Raw genomic sequence first — 16,003 nt, forward strand, 5'->3', positions numbered from 1 at the left:
TGAATTTGGCGCCAATGAGTTGAGTGTCGAAATTAACCTCAAATACTGTGAGATCGAAAGTTTTAAGAGTTTAACTAGTGAAATTATAATATTTTCTACATTATGAGTGCCAAAACAAACGGCACAAACAGTTTGATTCGTCTATCTTCGTCAAATAGCTGTAGTCTATGGAGGATACTGTTAAATTTGACGAAAAACTATTATCGATCATTGAAGGATTTAAAAAAAAACAAATTGAAAAATACTCGTTTATTATAACTTTTTTGAAAGAAGTGTAAAACTGCACAAGCCAATTTGCTAACAGTTCATCGAAAGAACAGAAACTGTTTCCACGCTATTGCACTACGTTTCAGACAATGAAGCAATTTTATTCCTTGAGTCTTTCACATATACATTTTCAAGTCGTTCCAAATAAATTAAAAGTGATCCGTATACATTTTCGTCGATCCAAATAAATTTCCAAATAAAAATAAACAAAAACAACAAAGATACAAGAAAACCATTCTGTTTAAATAACGAATAAATAATAATTTAGACATGCTACTCGCTATCATGAATAACTGTTTCCTTTAAATAAATTATAAATACATCATCAATTATTACATTGTTCTATAAAAATAAGTTTCGATTTATATCACTTTTATATCTCAACATATATCTCAATATTGAGAAGATAACAAAAATCGTCGACATCAAAAGAGAGTATAATAGGATTTATTGAACAAACTGGATATAGTAATATCATTACTTTGAAAAATTGTAAATTTTTATCAGTCTTCTTTTAAACATTCATCAGTTTATACTACAACAAACACGTTTATAATTTGTCCCCGTGCTCAATAAAATTCAACAAGTTTTACTATCTATATACAATTTCACTCGTTCAGAACATCCACAGATACAGTAAAATCCTTTTTCGGCAACTGACCGGGATTGTTCAGTTTCGAATTGATCTCGTCCCTCAAATAAACGAGCACTTTTCTGATCTGCATGTTCTGCAGCGGCGACAGTTTGAGAGCTTCCTTGACATCCTTCAGGGCCTGCTCGTAGTTCGACAGGCTCAAATATGCCTTCGCCCTTGCGTAGTACGCCTCGTACGACTCTGGCTTCATCGACAACACTTCGTTGGCTAATTCTATTGCTTCGTCGGTCTCCTGAAACAGTCAATCCATGAATAATTTGGTAAAGATAGTAGTTCTTACAGACTGTAGTTCTAATGTTGAGCAGTTACAATGTGCAGTAGTTCTAGTGACCGATAGTTCTAGTGTGTGGAAGATGAGTGAAAAGTGGAATAAAAAGTCGTAATGAATAAGTTAACAAGTAAAGAATGAGAAAAGGATAAAATATTATCGATTTAGATTAGGGGCAATGTACGTACATTTAGTTTTCTCCTGCATCTTGAATAGTTCAATAGAAAGTTGATACGAAGTTGGTTGAAAGCTTGAGTATTTCCACCCTGTTCATCTGGTGGGAATTTCTTCAAGGCATACTGGTAACGATGAGCTGCTTCCCTCAGTCTATTTTTTCTGTAGAGAATATTACCATCCTCCAATAATTTATTCAGCAGAATGAGACTGAAAAAAAAAAGTTTAGTTACTTAACCTTAGTGTAAGAAAGTGATTACACTCATTGGTGAAATACTCTTTCATTTATTAGTTACATACATGAAAATGAAAGGTGTGGTTAGGTTAAGTTTGAATCTGGTAACTCTAGTAGGAAATGAAATAATAATAATAACGAGAGGGAAAATAGGAAAGGAAGGTGTAACGTGGTTTCCTCGGAGAAAACTTATCTCGAGCGCCAGCTATTCTTTTCACTAGGAAGAATAGCAAACCTACTCTACTCGAGACTTTTATTCACTACCCCAAGGGCTACGCTCCATGACTGATAGCGAAAAAAAGGTCTATTTTTAGCTCAACTACGGGATTTCACTGACGACGAGCGGTATCTCTTATTCTTTACCCCAAGGACTTACGCACCATGACTGATAGAAAAGAAGAGATTTCGATTTCAACACTTATGACGCGGAACGCGAACAGGGGGGTTGACGGGACTTTCTCTTCACTACCCCAAGGGCTTACGCACCATGACTGATAGCGAAGGGAAAAGTCAGACTCGCGAAGTCAGAGCGTAAAAGTGACCAAAGAGACTAAAGAGTAAAAGAGAGACTGTCGCGGGGGAAAATCTGCTTTTATAGGCAAATCCCCCCACACGTTAAATATTCCAGAATGCGACAAGAGTGAAAAACGTCGTCAGCTCCGGTTTATCGCGTATCAACATCAGAAATGGATGGTTGAAAGCCGAACTCGTTTTTACCATCAAAAATGCTTCGAAAAACTTCAGTGTCAGTTTACCAGGGTTGGAATAGCTCATTATGAAACTTGAAACGTCTACATCTTTTTATCTAGGCCGTATCGGAAAAAATGGTAAAGGAAAAAAGTTTTTCTTGCGACCTCAAGAATCTGCTGTTAAAATTTAGTCCAAATCACGCCCTATACATTTCAAACTTACATTATTTCGGGTTTTCCGGCAGCCATCGCCCACGTAGCAGGCCCCAGCTTAGCACCTTTCTTGAGGAAGCAGTGTATGACTTGTACGTTCCGACACCCGATCGCCCTGTCCAACGGCCTCATACCATTTATATCCACGTGTTCAATTATGGCTCCCTTATCGAGCAACAGTTGCACTGTCGTGGAATTTCCTTGGTAAGCTGCCAGGTCCAACGGCGTTCTACCCATCTTGTCCGTATGGTTTATCTTGGCCCCTCTCTCTATCAGACACTGAACTGCCAGCTGCCTTCCTCTCAGCAAGGCCCAACAGAAGGCGGTCAGACCATCCGAGTCTTCTTTGTGGATATTGGCTCCTGCAATAGACGATTCATAAGGATTCAACAGTCTCAGACTGTTGGACGTTACTCACCTTTATCTAGAAGAAGCTCGATCAAACCGACGAAGCCTTCGGAAGCCGCGTACATCAGCGCCGTCTTCCCAGTTTTATCGGCTTGTTCGATGGACGCCTGGTGCTGCAGCAACTTCTCGGCGATCGCCCAATGACCCTCCTTGACGCACAGATGCAGCGGCGCCAACATCCTCTTATTCGGTATGTTCAGTCTCGCGCCTCTCGCGATCAGAACCGAGCACGCGTCGTTACAACCGTTCGTCGCGGCTATAGTCAAGGCCGTTTCGCCCGTTATCGTATCCGGAACATCGATGCCGACCTCCGCCATATCCAGCAGAAACTCCACTATTTCCAGGTGATCTTGACCGGCAGCCGCGATCAAGGCTTGTTGCGCGGCTTCGGCCAGTTGTACGTCGATGGAATCCAAGCTCCAATCACAGGCTATGAGATAAGATACTACGTTGAGGTAACCGTTCCTCGCAGCGTGGACCAACGAGCAATTTCCGGCGGTGTCAGGATGACCAGGTCTGGCCCCAGCCGCTATTAAATGTTTAACTATATCACAATGACCCTTAGCTGCAGCTAACGATAACGCGGTGCATCCTTGACTGTTGGCGAGCTCCACATCGGCTCCGAACTCCAGTAGAAGCGATACCATAGGAACAATACCTTCGTTGGCGTACATACACAAAATAGGCGCGTTTCCCAAGAAAGTCGTGATGCTATTGGGCGAAGCCCCGGCCAGTAACAACAACCTGGACACCTTAACGTTGGGACTGTACATGTTCCTCATGTGGCATATGGAATCGGAGGTGTTCGAGGAACTGTCCGATATCCAGAAGGCTTGCAGATCCCTGGAGCTCAAATCGGCCGTTTGGATGTTCCTATACACGTGCGCCTTGAGTATGTGATGGGAGAGTTCCAAGGTTTTTTCAGCGTCCAAAGGCGCCTGGATCCTGGACAACCTAAAGGCTATGGCAGCGTGACCCGAGCGTAGATCGCACAGGAACTTGTTGTTCTCGTGTTCGTCCCTCCTGATCAGCCATTCCCTGAAGGAAGGATGGAAGAACATGTAGGTGTTGTCCAACCGTTTGATCAGGAAGCCGGAGAGGAGTTTGAAGGACTGGAGGAAATCCGACCACGTTGTGAAGTTTTCCATGGATAGGGAGTTGACCGAATAATAGATTTCCAGGAGCGTCAAGGGATACAGGGCTGCTAGGCACACGCTCAGGATATTGGAGACTTTCTCGAACGAACGGATCGTGGGGAAACGAAGGTTGAAGTGGAGCAAGTAAATCTGGGCTAGACTGACTGGTAGCACTTTGTACCCTGAAGATTTAGCTACCAAATGCCCCCTTTCCAACAGGTCCAAGGTGAGTTTGGTGTGGAGGAAGGAACCTTTGCTCAAATTCAAAAGATGCTGCGAAAACTTATGAAGTGAAACAGATTCACTCTCCAACTTCCCACTGGTCGACGCTATTATATTATTCTGTATACTCGGACTGTTCTGCAACCTAAAGTTGATGTAATTCAACATGTCCTTCTGAATGTTCTCGTTACAACTATCCAGGCTTATCCTGCTGTACGGTAGGTGCTTAGCGATGTCTTGAAGTTGCGTCCGGATAGTGGCGAGAACCTTCAACCACGAAGGAAAACTCGGTATGTGTTTCATCAGGAAGGTCGTGATGGTATCCCCGTGGTCTGGTCGGTGGTACTCGGCCTCGCAAAGAGCGTCTATCAGAATTATATAATTCACGTTCTTAATCTTCCCAGATTTCTCCAAATTGGTCAGAGGTTCCAGAATACCCCTCACCAAGGCCACGTCCGGATTCGCTATGCATTCCTTGAGGGATAAGGCCGATTGGAGATGCTGCTCGCTCAACAGATGATCCCTGTAGGCTGCCAACTGCGGAGCCTGACACAACTGAGCCGCCAGTGAATGTATGAAGTCAGGTACGAGACAGGTGTTATTGTTGTCAGCTTGGCAAAAGTGGTAGGCGACGACGCTGTTGGACAGTTGCTTGATCCTCTCCATCACCAAGTCTATTTGGTAGTAGATGCTCTGGGGACACACCGAAGATTCGATCGTGTTCATGTTCTGGTTGGCGCTTATGTGGAAATGGTCTTTTCTTCTTCCGAAACAGCTGTATTGTACCAGCTGCAGGATGAAGGCGGTTTTTCCAGTTCCAGGGTTGCCTGTCAGCAGTATTCCCGGATTCGTAGACACTGAAATAAAAATTGGATAACAGAGATTCAAAAATGAAGATATTCCACAGGTAAATGAAACTAACCTAAAACATCCTCGATCTCTTTTATCAACCAATGTCTACCGATGAACAGTGGGTCTGGCTCCTGTAATGGCACTTCGAAAAACAACGGTTTCAGAGTGAGCTGCGGGGGTTTATATTGTGGAAAACTGATTTCGTTCGGTGATTTCGCCGTCCTCTTGAAGAAATTCTTCCTTGGTGTCCTATCTTCCACCTGGGCTTGAACTAAAGACATCGGATTCAAATAAAATCAGTTTGTGTAAGTTAAAATAGGTAATTACCTGGAATGTAACGCCTCCTACCGACCGGGCTCGAACTACAGTTGCTATGGCCCGACATAGACATCGACATAATCGAACTCGTACTCTCAGAGTACGGATTCATCCTATGTTGGTCTTCAGAAGAACCAGTTAACGTCGATAATGGACTAGTGTTCGAAGAGATCACTTCGTAACCGTGCAAGGAATGGTTTGAATCGTGATGCTTCATATTCCCCTTGTTTCTTTGCGCAGAATCGCCCAACAGAAGTCCCAACCTCATGTACATATCACTGTCGGAATTCTTTTTTGCTACTCTCGGGTTTGAACCCTCAGTACCGTCATCTATAACGAAAATTACATTCATATTCAATCGAGTCGGTTGATGTGGCAAGGTTAAAAAAGAATGCAACAATAAACAATACAAAACTAACGAACAAACAAACTAATAAGATACAAGAAACGTATAAGCTAACAAACCTACAGATTGGATCAAGTCTGTGACTTCAACAGGTATTTCACGAAGTAAAAATAATGAATTTCTTCTTCGAAAACTTTTCTACTCCACAAAAAAAAAATAATAAGATTAATAAATCTAAAAATGAAAAAGTGCAAACTAATACTGCGTATGCAGTGATATGTTAGTAAAAAAAAACCAAAACAATAATTTCACATGCTTCAGGCAGCACACTAAGAGAATCTATAAGGAGTTCGTGCCTGATAAGAGTTGATTTAGACCAGCGCTAGCGTGAGACGCCCCTGTCGACCACAAGGACTTGATCTTTCCCAACACTACACTCCGCCAATTTCGTAATTCTGTGGATGCTGCGAAATCAAAATACATATTTCTGTTTCAACTCTTCTTCGTATATCGAATTGTTTATTTTCGATCGTATGAGAATACGTGAGTACGTATAACGCAGAATAATGTGGCCATTGGAAAAGTGTAATTACCTGACATGGTGGATTCAACGCTCTGTCTCTCGCTTTGACTCTGCGTGATGGAATTCCTCAGGGCTTTGGGACTGAGGAAGAACTTCCTCCTGGATTGCGGTGGCGTTGGACAGCTCTGGACCATCACGTTTTGATCAGTACGAAACCTGGAGTTGGACGGCCTTGTCTTTGGCAGTTTCTCCGGATGAACAGAAGATATGTGCTCCTGCTTCTTCTGAAATTGTATAATTGTTAATAATTGTATTGTACTGCTCCATGTCAAACATCTGGCATCTTTTGGGATGCAGTAATATCATCATTTAGTTTTCATCCTTTTAGGAATATGCATTTAAAATCGCATGATATCTGTGCGTTATTAATGGCTCGACAATGTACATAAAATTAATATTCCTTCTGACACAACATACAATTATCTCTGCATGTCGTAACACTTGCGTTGATTGTAAACTTTCACTCGATTCTTATTGTTTTTTTCTATTGTTTGAGTGTTTCCTACAAATCCGTTCAAGCTTCAATTATACAAGTGTATATATATAACTCTCGATGAAGATTCATCTTTAGTGTGGCTTCGTACTTATGAAAATTCGAAAAAATTATTACCTGAGTTGGTGTCGTGAAATGTCCATTTGTTTTAACCCTCGTCCTACAGGGTATTTTTTCGTCAGTCCTAAGATATTGGGGTGTTATTTCGCCATAGAGCGTTATTTGAGATCCTTTTAAATTTATGTTGTTTGGCGATGTGATAATACCATCTATTTCGTCTTCTGAAACGATATGGTTTGTTTAATTTACAAAAATTGATTGAATGTGATGCGGTAAATGCAATTTTCTTCGTGGATTGATACACACCTTGATTATTTACAAAACATAACGGGCATACTTCGTTGTAGAACATGCAAGAGTAACATCTCTCGTGTCCACAGTTATCTATCAATCTTCTCTTTTTACCCTTGTCGAACGGCATATCACAGCTGGGACAGGTCATTCCGGTGATTGTGGCTTCTTCGCCTATCAGTCTACGAATCGAGGCCATATCTGAAAGGAAGAAACATGATTGGAGATGAGCCATTCAGTAAACGTCCAACATTTCCGAGTTTCTGTGCGTAAATTTCGTACGTTGTGTTTATGATAGACAAACTCGATGTTCTGAAACCAGATTACAGCCTAAAGTTCGTCCGTTACCTTCAAACATGTTGGATTATTGAACAACGCCACAGGGGGCACTCGTCAATCATACCAGTACCGTCACACTCCACATTTCAACTGTTATTATCGACTATTGTCAAGTCGCGCCTCCTCCATTGAGGCTAGAGACGCGACTGGGAAAAAATCCGTACAGACAGACGTCGAAGAAGTTCCTCTAGTTTCATAACATCGGCGGAACAAACAAGAGATAGGCTCAGTCAGCAGATTGTCCTTCAGCATCACCGACGATATTTTTGCTCGTTTCCCAGACTATCACTTCCATTTGTTGTGAAATATGTGATTTACGAGCCTTGTCAGATTATCCTTTAGGTATCTGGTTTGCGATAAGTTATCTCGCCATTATTAATAGCTTATGCGGCGCCATGTTTTATCCGCGAACTTGATAATATTTGATAAGAGAGCGTCGACTCGTTTCAATTTGGAAAGTGTTACAAGTAAACATTGTAGTATAACGAATTGCTAACAGTGTTTTGATTAATTCCTCTCAATTATAAATAAATCTTTGGAAGCTAAGCCTAGTTGCACACACACCGATTTTGGACGGCCGATTTTATATCGGTCGTCCAAATTCCAATAGTGAACCACGTGTGGGAACGGGACCTTGCACATACGCCGACCACTGATCGGTGACGGTAAAATGCCGGTGAGAAACCGTCCAATACCGGCAATACCGGGATGTGGTGGCGTGCGTGACTAAGTACACGTTTGTACAAGCACCGATTGTTTACCATTGAACTCAAGAAGGAGTTCTTTCTTGAGTTCAATGTTTTCTACCGACCATTTCAGTCGACTTTAGTTGGTTGATCGTTTGGACGGTAAAAATCCGTTGAGTGTGCTAGCAGCTGCTACCGATAAAATATCGGCCGATTTTATTCCGGGCCGTCCAAAATCGGTGTGTGTGCAACTAGGCTAACGTTTCGATGTAGGTTTTGGAACATTCCTACGGTTTTTCTTCTTCGTATGATGAATCAAACGAAACTGTATCTGAACGTAGTGCTTAACTAGGTGTAAACATATAAAGGGCTGAAACCGATAGTGTGGTACAAGTTATGAATTAACTTTTGAGCAAAATGCCTGGCAGATATATAAAATGTGAATTTTTTACGTGTCACTAGCATTTTATTCATTTAGGTTGTCTTGGTAAACTGTTGAGGGAATTTCAACTGAAATAAAAACTGAATTGTTATACGATTTTCACTAATATAAATAAACACCTTCATCTGAAGATGCTACTGTGATAGCGAAACACGTGTCGTTGATCAATAGCTCATGTAATTCAGTTTTTGATTCCATTAAAGATTCTCCTTAGCCTTCCACCGAATCAATTCGAAATTGCAACCAAAGTTCACAACACAACTGAAAATTTAAGTGCGATTTTCATATTTTGGAAGAGTCGACGTATATTGTATTTCGATATCGATACGATAACTTCTAGCCAGCTGTTATCTGTCTTGTTAGTCTTCAATGGAATGAATACAGCTCATCTTATCTTCTCGATAGTGTGATCTCGGGATAGATCCATGTTTACAAACGACAAATAACACAAGAGTATGTGAAATTCCACAAACTGATAAGACGCGGATGTGAATGAGTGGAGAATTCCTGGACCAGTCAATCATTTCGTTAAAATTGAATTGTACTTGGCACGTCAGATTGTGGCTCCAGTTACGCACTACAACGTATACATACAGAGTGGCCTCTGATGTATATCAGATCATCATCCAACGTGTATATCAACTATCAAGCCCGATGGTTGTCCACAATGATTGCTGACGGCGTTATTGGACATCATCGAGCTATAAAACACATTTAGACACGTTTGCACCAAACGCACTTAATGTTAAGTGACCCTTAAAATGAACCCTTAACTTAAATTGCGTTGCACCAACTGTTAAGTGACATTTGAATGGCTAAAGCTAGCCTTAAATTTAAGCGCTCCTGTAATGATCACTTAGGTATTTAAGGCCGGGATTCTAACCTAAAATAATTTGTTGAACTGGCTGCAGAACTTCCCATTTTTGATGGATTTTGAAAATTGAATGATTTCATTACTGAATACCAAGCCTTTTCTTTTGCCTTTATTGTAATGCCATCAGTCTTTTTTAATTTTCAATTTGGTGTCACAAATCATACTATAGTTAGCAACAAACTCTTTTCTTCTGTTGAGAGGTTGAGTGCCCTTCGTAAATTACCACCACTTGCTTTGCAATCATTCACCGTATTCGTACTAACAAGGGCAATAAGGACATTTTTTTCACGTTCCTCTTCAACATTAGTAAAACAAATTCACACAAGACCTTACAAAGAAAGTGTTGTACTTATATAAACTCAGGTACCTTTTATTTGACAATCATTATCAATATTAATGCCAATTCAACAACAAAAAGTTGTTACTCTTTGATAATATTATAATAATATCCTTGACACCGACGGACAGGACAATAAAGTTAGGTTAATGAAATGACAACGATCATCGGCAACCGGTCAACCAATGAAATGACTTAATTGGACTAGGATGAAGTTGCACCAAAATAAAAAACTGAAATATCACTAGATATAAAAACTTAAGAGCCCCTTAGTTAAAATTTTGTTAAGCTACAGTCGTGCAACTGGGAATAAAATTAAGCGTCCCTTAACTTTAAACGAGGCTTAGTTAAGTACTCCTTTTAAGGAGGATTGGTGCAAACGGGCCTAACATTATGTTGTGACAGTCAGGCAACACTGAAAATCCCTATAATGCATAGAAGATACATACATTGATTTGACTCGGGAGATCAGTTTTTGTTGGTCTAAGTGTTTCCGTTTCATTCTTCAATCAGAAAAGCGCTGAATGAAAAAAAAAACTGCACGCTGTTTCAGTAGGTATCGATTTTGGAAGTTACTTCCTATGTAATTATTAACTTTCCTCTTACGCACTGTCCCGATCTCTTGAATTCGATATTTTAATTGCCTCACTAATTGGTCTAATAATCGTAAAATGATTATGTTCCGAATACTGATCGACTCGAACGGCTGCATTGCCACTTATTCATTCAGCTTTCGTGCAGTCCTCCAGTTCGTGTGTACACGCGGCAACTTACGCAACCATAATCGTCGTTTATCGAATTACCATAAAAATCGAAAAAGCGTTCTTGGTCGTATGATTTGTATCCACTAAATTGGTTTTCGGAATAATTACTTGATATGTATCGATTCATGAATTATGGCGTCACGAACTAACGCTTATTCCACTGAAAATCCAACACCTAATCGAAATTGCTTGATTTAGTGCCAGATTCATCTTCTTTCGTCCGTTGGAGGCGCGTCTAGATGAACATTTTTACGGTTAATTCGAACAAAGAGAAATTTATCGAGATGAGAAACGGATATACAGGGGTATACTGAAGCTTTCGCTCGAAAAGCGTCTATCGATAACTTTGACGACTCTGCAGACCACAGATTTAGAGACCAAAATGGCCGTCGTTAGTATGACAGCCATTTCCGATCAGCTGACTTTGACAGGATCGCTGATTGTCACGCAATTGTTGGTTATGTTCATGTTTTCGTGATTTCGAGTTGTTTTTATAAACAATCATCAATTTTTCGATTCTTACGACTAGAAGGTCTGTGATCATTAATATCATAGATGGTTTATTTGCTCCACAGCGTGACGTCAACTGAAAATAGAGTACAAGTTGGCACTGATCATAGAGCGCCGTCAGAATATAATTTGGGATCGTGAATATTGGAATATTTCGACGATTTTGGATTCAAACCTCGAAGAATCTCTTCGAGAATAGTCATTAGCAGGTGAAAATTCTTCGACATAGTAATACGCATAAATGCCAAGCCAACGGTTTCCCAACAAACACTCAATCTGTTGAATTGGTTCCACAGCTCGCCGAAGAAATTAAACTCTTTCATACGAAATTTCACGTCCCACAATCCTCTCAAGAAATCTCCGTTTTATTACGCGCATCTCCATCGAAAATCATATTTACGAAACGTCACTTAATCTACCGTTAATGGATGGATTCACGCTGAAGCGATCTCATGAAGTGAATCAGTGAAAAATAAAAATTAAACGTGAGTTTAAAGCTGTATTCGGGTTCTGCTTTTGGACAGTCCGAGAATGGTTCTAGAACTGCGCAGATAATTTTATACTAGGGCGCAACAGTTTTGCGTAGTTTTAGAACAATTCTCGGACCGTCCAAAAGCCGAACTCGAATACAGCCTATTGCCTATGCTGGAAGTTTGACAGAAACTCTGTTTGGAGTCAATTCGCGCATGCTCAATTTCCTTGAACACAATGACGTTCTTAAATCGCTTGTGGTTTATGAGCCATTATCCACTCTATTCAATTTCATCCTCACAATCATAGACATCTCTTTGTGAATAAGTCTAATATTCTTTTTTTGATCTTGAGTTTGATCAGATGAACTTACCACCTATTTTTTGCGAATTCACTGGCAGATTCATACCTGTAAAGAATAGAAAGCGTTAGATGTTTGAACGATATCATATTTAGAAGTTTTATGAGTAAAAGCAATAATATTCAGAGGAAACATAATCTCCACGAGAACACTCATTGATTTGACATATAATTAAGTAGACCATCTTGAAGTTTAATGGTTTAAGAACTTTTTTATGTATGGGTATTCTGGAAGAATGCGTGCCTTGGTAGACGAGGCCATAAAATACCAAGTAAAAGTCCACCAACTTGTTTGGCTCAAATGCGAAACGCATTTAAGGTCGATGACGTCTTCACCAACTGCATATATAGTAAACGTGCAAAATATTGAAATCAACACCTACTACAACATTCTCAATTTCTCTGAATGCACTCGGTTCAATTTTCCTCGGCGTTTCCTTTCTCCCGCATTTTAATCAGCAATTCTATCACGTATAATTATCGATAATAGTTGGGTAATTTCGAAAAGCAACTAAATTCTTACTATTCTTGCTCCGGTCCAGAGGCGAGTTGAATGGTCGATGCCCACACGCGGTTTAAACTTAATGAAAAACGATGAAAGGTGTTGTCTGGGTATAAGGTTGTCCTGGAGTATAATGAGATTTGAATTCTTAATGGATTTTTGAATTTGTTCGTTTTATAACATCGACGTACTGTTTCGTTCACTCTCACTGCCTTTTTTTCAACGGTTCTTTCACCTCTTATATTTTGAATTGAAATAAAATTGTGTATACGTTGAACAAGTTACTTGCACATCTCTCGAATAGTTGTGAGAATGATCCATGAGGTCATGGAAAGAAAAAAATTAAAATCAATAAGTGAGTGAGATACCAACATGAGAACACTTATGAGGATTTAAATACCTTATTTACAAATGCACTCAGTATGGAACAAAACTATCAGACAAACTTGTTGCACTTGCAGAACTCATCGGTGTTTTGAATCCGAATAGATTCTCCAAGGATATATAGACATCCACAAAACTGGCTATTCAAAATCAATAAAGCAATGAACCACTCTCTTCAATTGATGCTATTATAGAACAATTCGTTTTTTATTTCTTAAAATTTAATAGTTACTTAGCGTCTTCATTTACTTCCACTTAAATCTGAATCTATTTGAATGAATGAGAAAAAAATTCAATGACGGAAAGGTTCAACAAAGCCCTCTTTACCTGTAATCCCCAAATGATGATGTTTTCACGGAAATACCACTGGGGCGTTGTGAACAAAATACATTATTTGACCACCCCATGATTCCCAGACTTCATAACAAATCACAGGTCAAACTTTGGCGCCGTCATAAATCCATACTCTTGTTTATTTTGTAAAGAATCCACCGACAAAAGTACTTGAAGCAGAACCGCATTCATTCAAAGAAGTCTCACACCAAAGAGAGTCACATAAAGGGTGACTTCCCTTCCACAAAAGGGCATTTCAATAAATCAGGCGGTCAACTGGTTGTGCGGTAGAACCTAGGCTAATATTTCAGGGTAAGAGGAAGATGATCTTTAGAAAATGCGACCCTAGAAATGATCAGATTATAGAAGTCGTCAGCTTCGAGGAAGAATAAGATATCTGCTTACTACAAGCATATTTTATCGTTTATGAGGTGGAAAATATCTGGTTACAGAAGACCTTTCTCCACTTCATTTGAGAACAATGCAGAACTTCGTGAACGTAGCAAGACTATTTTGACATTGGAGCATTTTAAACATATCTATTATAGGTACTATAAGTTCAAATTTCAAGGGTTGGGGCCTGAAAAACCTGCGTCCACTATCACACGTATCGTGATACACCGTACAGTGTTGTGCAACGCAGTTTATCTCAATGATATTACTCAAATAGCACCGCTTCAACGTCACTAATCATTAAATCAACCGATTAACCACACGTCGTAACAGACTAAATCCGGATGTTGTATCTATTCAAACCTTATCGAAAAGTAAAGAAATTATCCCCTTTTTAAAATATTCAAATCCAAACGTTTCCCGTCCTAATCAAGAATAACGACTTGAAGCTGCTTATATTCTACAGGTAATGACGCAACTTGCTGTAGCAAGTGTATTACTTACGATATACTTCATTGTAGAGTTCCAACTAAAACAACAAATGCGGTAAGTGCCAAAATAAAAGCAAAATTTGAATTTGCCGCCATTTATGTGAGAAGTTTGACAGGTGACAGGTGGACGTTCATTTTTCTCTGGTGTAGTAGTACCCTCTATAAGTCGAAATTCTCGCCTATGCTCTCCACTGTTCAATGAATAAACATACATTTATGGGAGAAAGTTTAATTGCCTTTTTGATGATGGATTGGAACGTATACGTGTCAGTTTTTATGTATTGCAGAATCAGATATCATACTTAATTTAGGACGTAATGAATCAAAGCAATAAATGGCTTAATAACTCGTCGAAGACAATTAATGTGCAACAAGGCGTCTTTGTCAATGAAACCTATTAGAATTTCACTGTTTAGACTTGTCTTCTTTTATTATTATCTCCTTTACGCAGTCTCACTTATGGTACATGCTGTATTTTTTAAACGACACCTTGAAACTCCTATCTAGATAACCTTTCTTTATCAAAAATATAAACAACACCTGATCGTGGGAATATGACATCGCTCTGACCCCCCTTTATGATCTATCGGCGAGGGCAACTGGCAATGATGCCCCTAGAAGAATAAAAAAAGGTCCAGCTGTCGGAAAGGAGATCGAAATCTTCATAAGTTGGACGTTGCTTTGTCTAGCCTGCTCATCCTGCCGAGAATTCAACTACCAGACGCCATTTAGAACAATGGTACCGGTCAGGTAGTGGCGGAACAGGTAGGTATGAAAAACTACGGAATGCCTGAATAATTTTCGACATGCTTGAGATGTTTTCATTGTCTGGAGGTTCTCAGCTTCCAATTACCTCCAGCATTTCGTGAGAATCTCGATGAGTAAGTATCGAACGTAATATTGTTGAATTATCGATACTTTAAGGGCCGTAAATTCGGGTTCAGGTGTTTGTTATTACTTGAAATAGAAATGGTGGATATTTGTTTGATTCACTCACATCGTAATCAGCAACTTGTTTTCCGAAACTATTGGACAAAGATTATGGAGCTAGCAAGATAGAAAAACTACTTAAACGATGTAAGCGCCATCTCTTGTTTCGAATGTGTTACTGAGACCCGTTCGCACCAAACGCACTTAGAGTAAAGTGTCCCTTAAAATGAACCCTTAACTTGAATTACGTTGCACCAACTGTTAAGTGACATTTAAATGGCTAAAGCTAGCCTTAAATTTAAGCGCTCCTGTAATGACCTCTTAGATATTTAAGGGCGGGATTCTAACCTAAAATAATTTGTTGAACTGGCTGCAGAACTTCCCATTTCTGATGGATTTTGAAAATTGAATGAATTCATTACTGAATACCATGCCTTTTCACGTTTCGTACACATAAATTATTGTATGCAAGAAGTATCCCTTGCATGAAGGGCAAATTTAGAGGAAATTACGATCTATATACGACCATTCAATGATTCTCAATTGCTACTCCTTTCTTGTTTTAGTTTTGTCAAAGTTTTTTGAAACCTGCTGTGAGTTTTTCTTTTTCGATGTTTGTTTTCTGGTTTCAACAAAGTCTATATTGGAATCCAATACAAGGAATAGAATTCGAATTACGCGCCCTTCAATTATAAAACAGAAAACTGTCACTCAACAGTTTTCTGTATTGACAGTACGTTTTCAGCGCCATCTCATTGTCAAATGTGTCGAACAGACTAAAATGTAGTCGATTTTTAGTACTAGAGATATATGAGGGCGTTTCCTATCTTTCTCCACTTCAATCTTTGCTATTAGAGTTGAACACGTGAATGTTGCACAATATTCCTCGGTTCTATCTCTATCTGATAGGATCTATCATGAAAACGATTGCTTGGTCTGTGTCCCACTGAAATTCAATCCTGCATGGCACAAATCGC

The 16,003-nt window shown here is 39.6% G+C and overlaps 1 protein-coding gene across 6 annotated transcripts in view; it reads right to left on the bottom strand.

Moving 5' to 3' along the window:
- Positions 1-234: 234 nt before the first annotated feature.
- LOC123318698 (protein TANC2) overlaps positions 235-16,003 on the bottom strand; it is a 46,364-nt gene continuing 30,595 nt past the window's right edge. For 2 of the 6 annotated variants that reach the window (XM_044905391.1, XM_044905396.1), the window contains 10 exons: positions 7,226-7,411; positions 6,977-7,140; positions 6,377-6,590; positions 6,140-6,247; positions 5,447-5,767; positions 5,190-5,390; positions 2,920-5,124; positions 2,512-2,863; positions 1,379-1,574; positions 235-1,154 (listed from right to left, as the gene is read on the bottom strand). In XM_044905391.1, coding sequence (XP_044761326.1) covers positions 876-1,154; positions 1,379-1,574; positions 2,512-2,863; positions 2,920-5,124; positions 5,190-5,390; positions 5,447-5,767; positions 6,140-6,247; positions 6,377-6,590; positions 6,977-7,140; positions 7,226-7,411 — 4,226 coding nt within the window. In that variant the 3' untranslated portion in view covers positions 235-875. Of the gene's footprint in view, positions 1,155-1,378; positions 1,575-2,511; positions 2,864-2,919; positions 5,125-5,189; positions 5,391-5,446; positions 5,768-6,139; positions 6,248-6,376; positions 6,591-6,976; positions 7,141-7,225; positions 7,412-7,558; positions 7,866-12,006; positions 12,043-16,003 lie in introns of those variants that run through there. The other 4 variants (XM_044905393.1, XM_044905395.1, XM_044905392.1 and 1 more) reach the window with 4 other exon arrangements.

Source organism: Coccinella septempunctata, chromosome 8 (genome assembly GCF_907165205.1).
Source record: "Coccinella septempunctata chromosome 8, icCocSept1.1, whole genome shotgun sequence".
Classification (NCBI taxonomy): Eukaryota; Metazoa; Arthropoda; class Insecta; order Coleoptera; family Coccinellidae; genus Coccinella; species Coccinella septempunctata.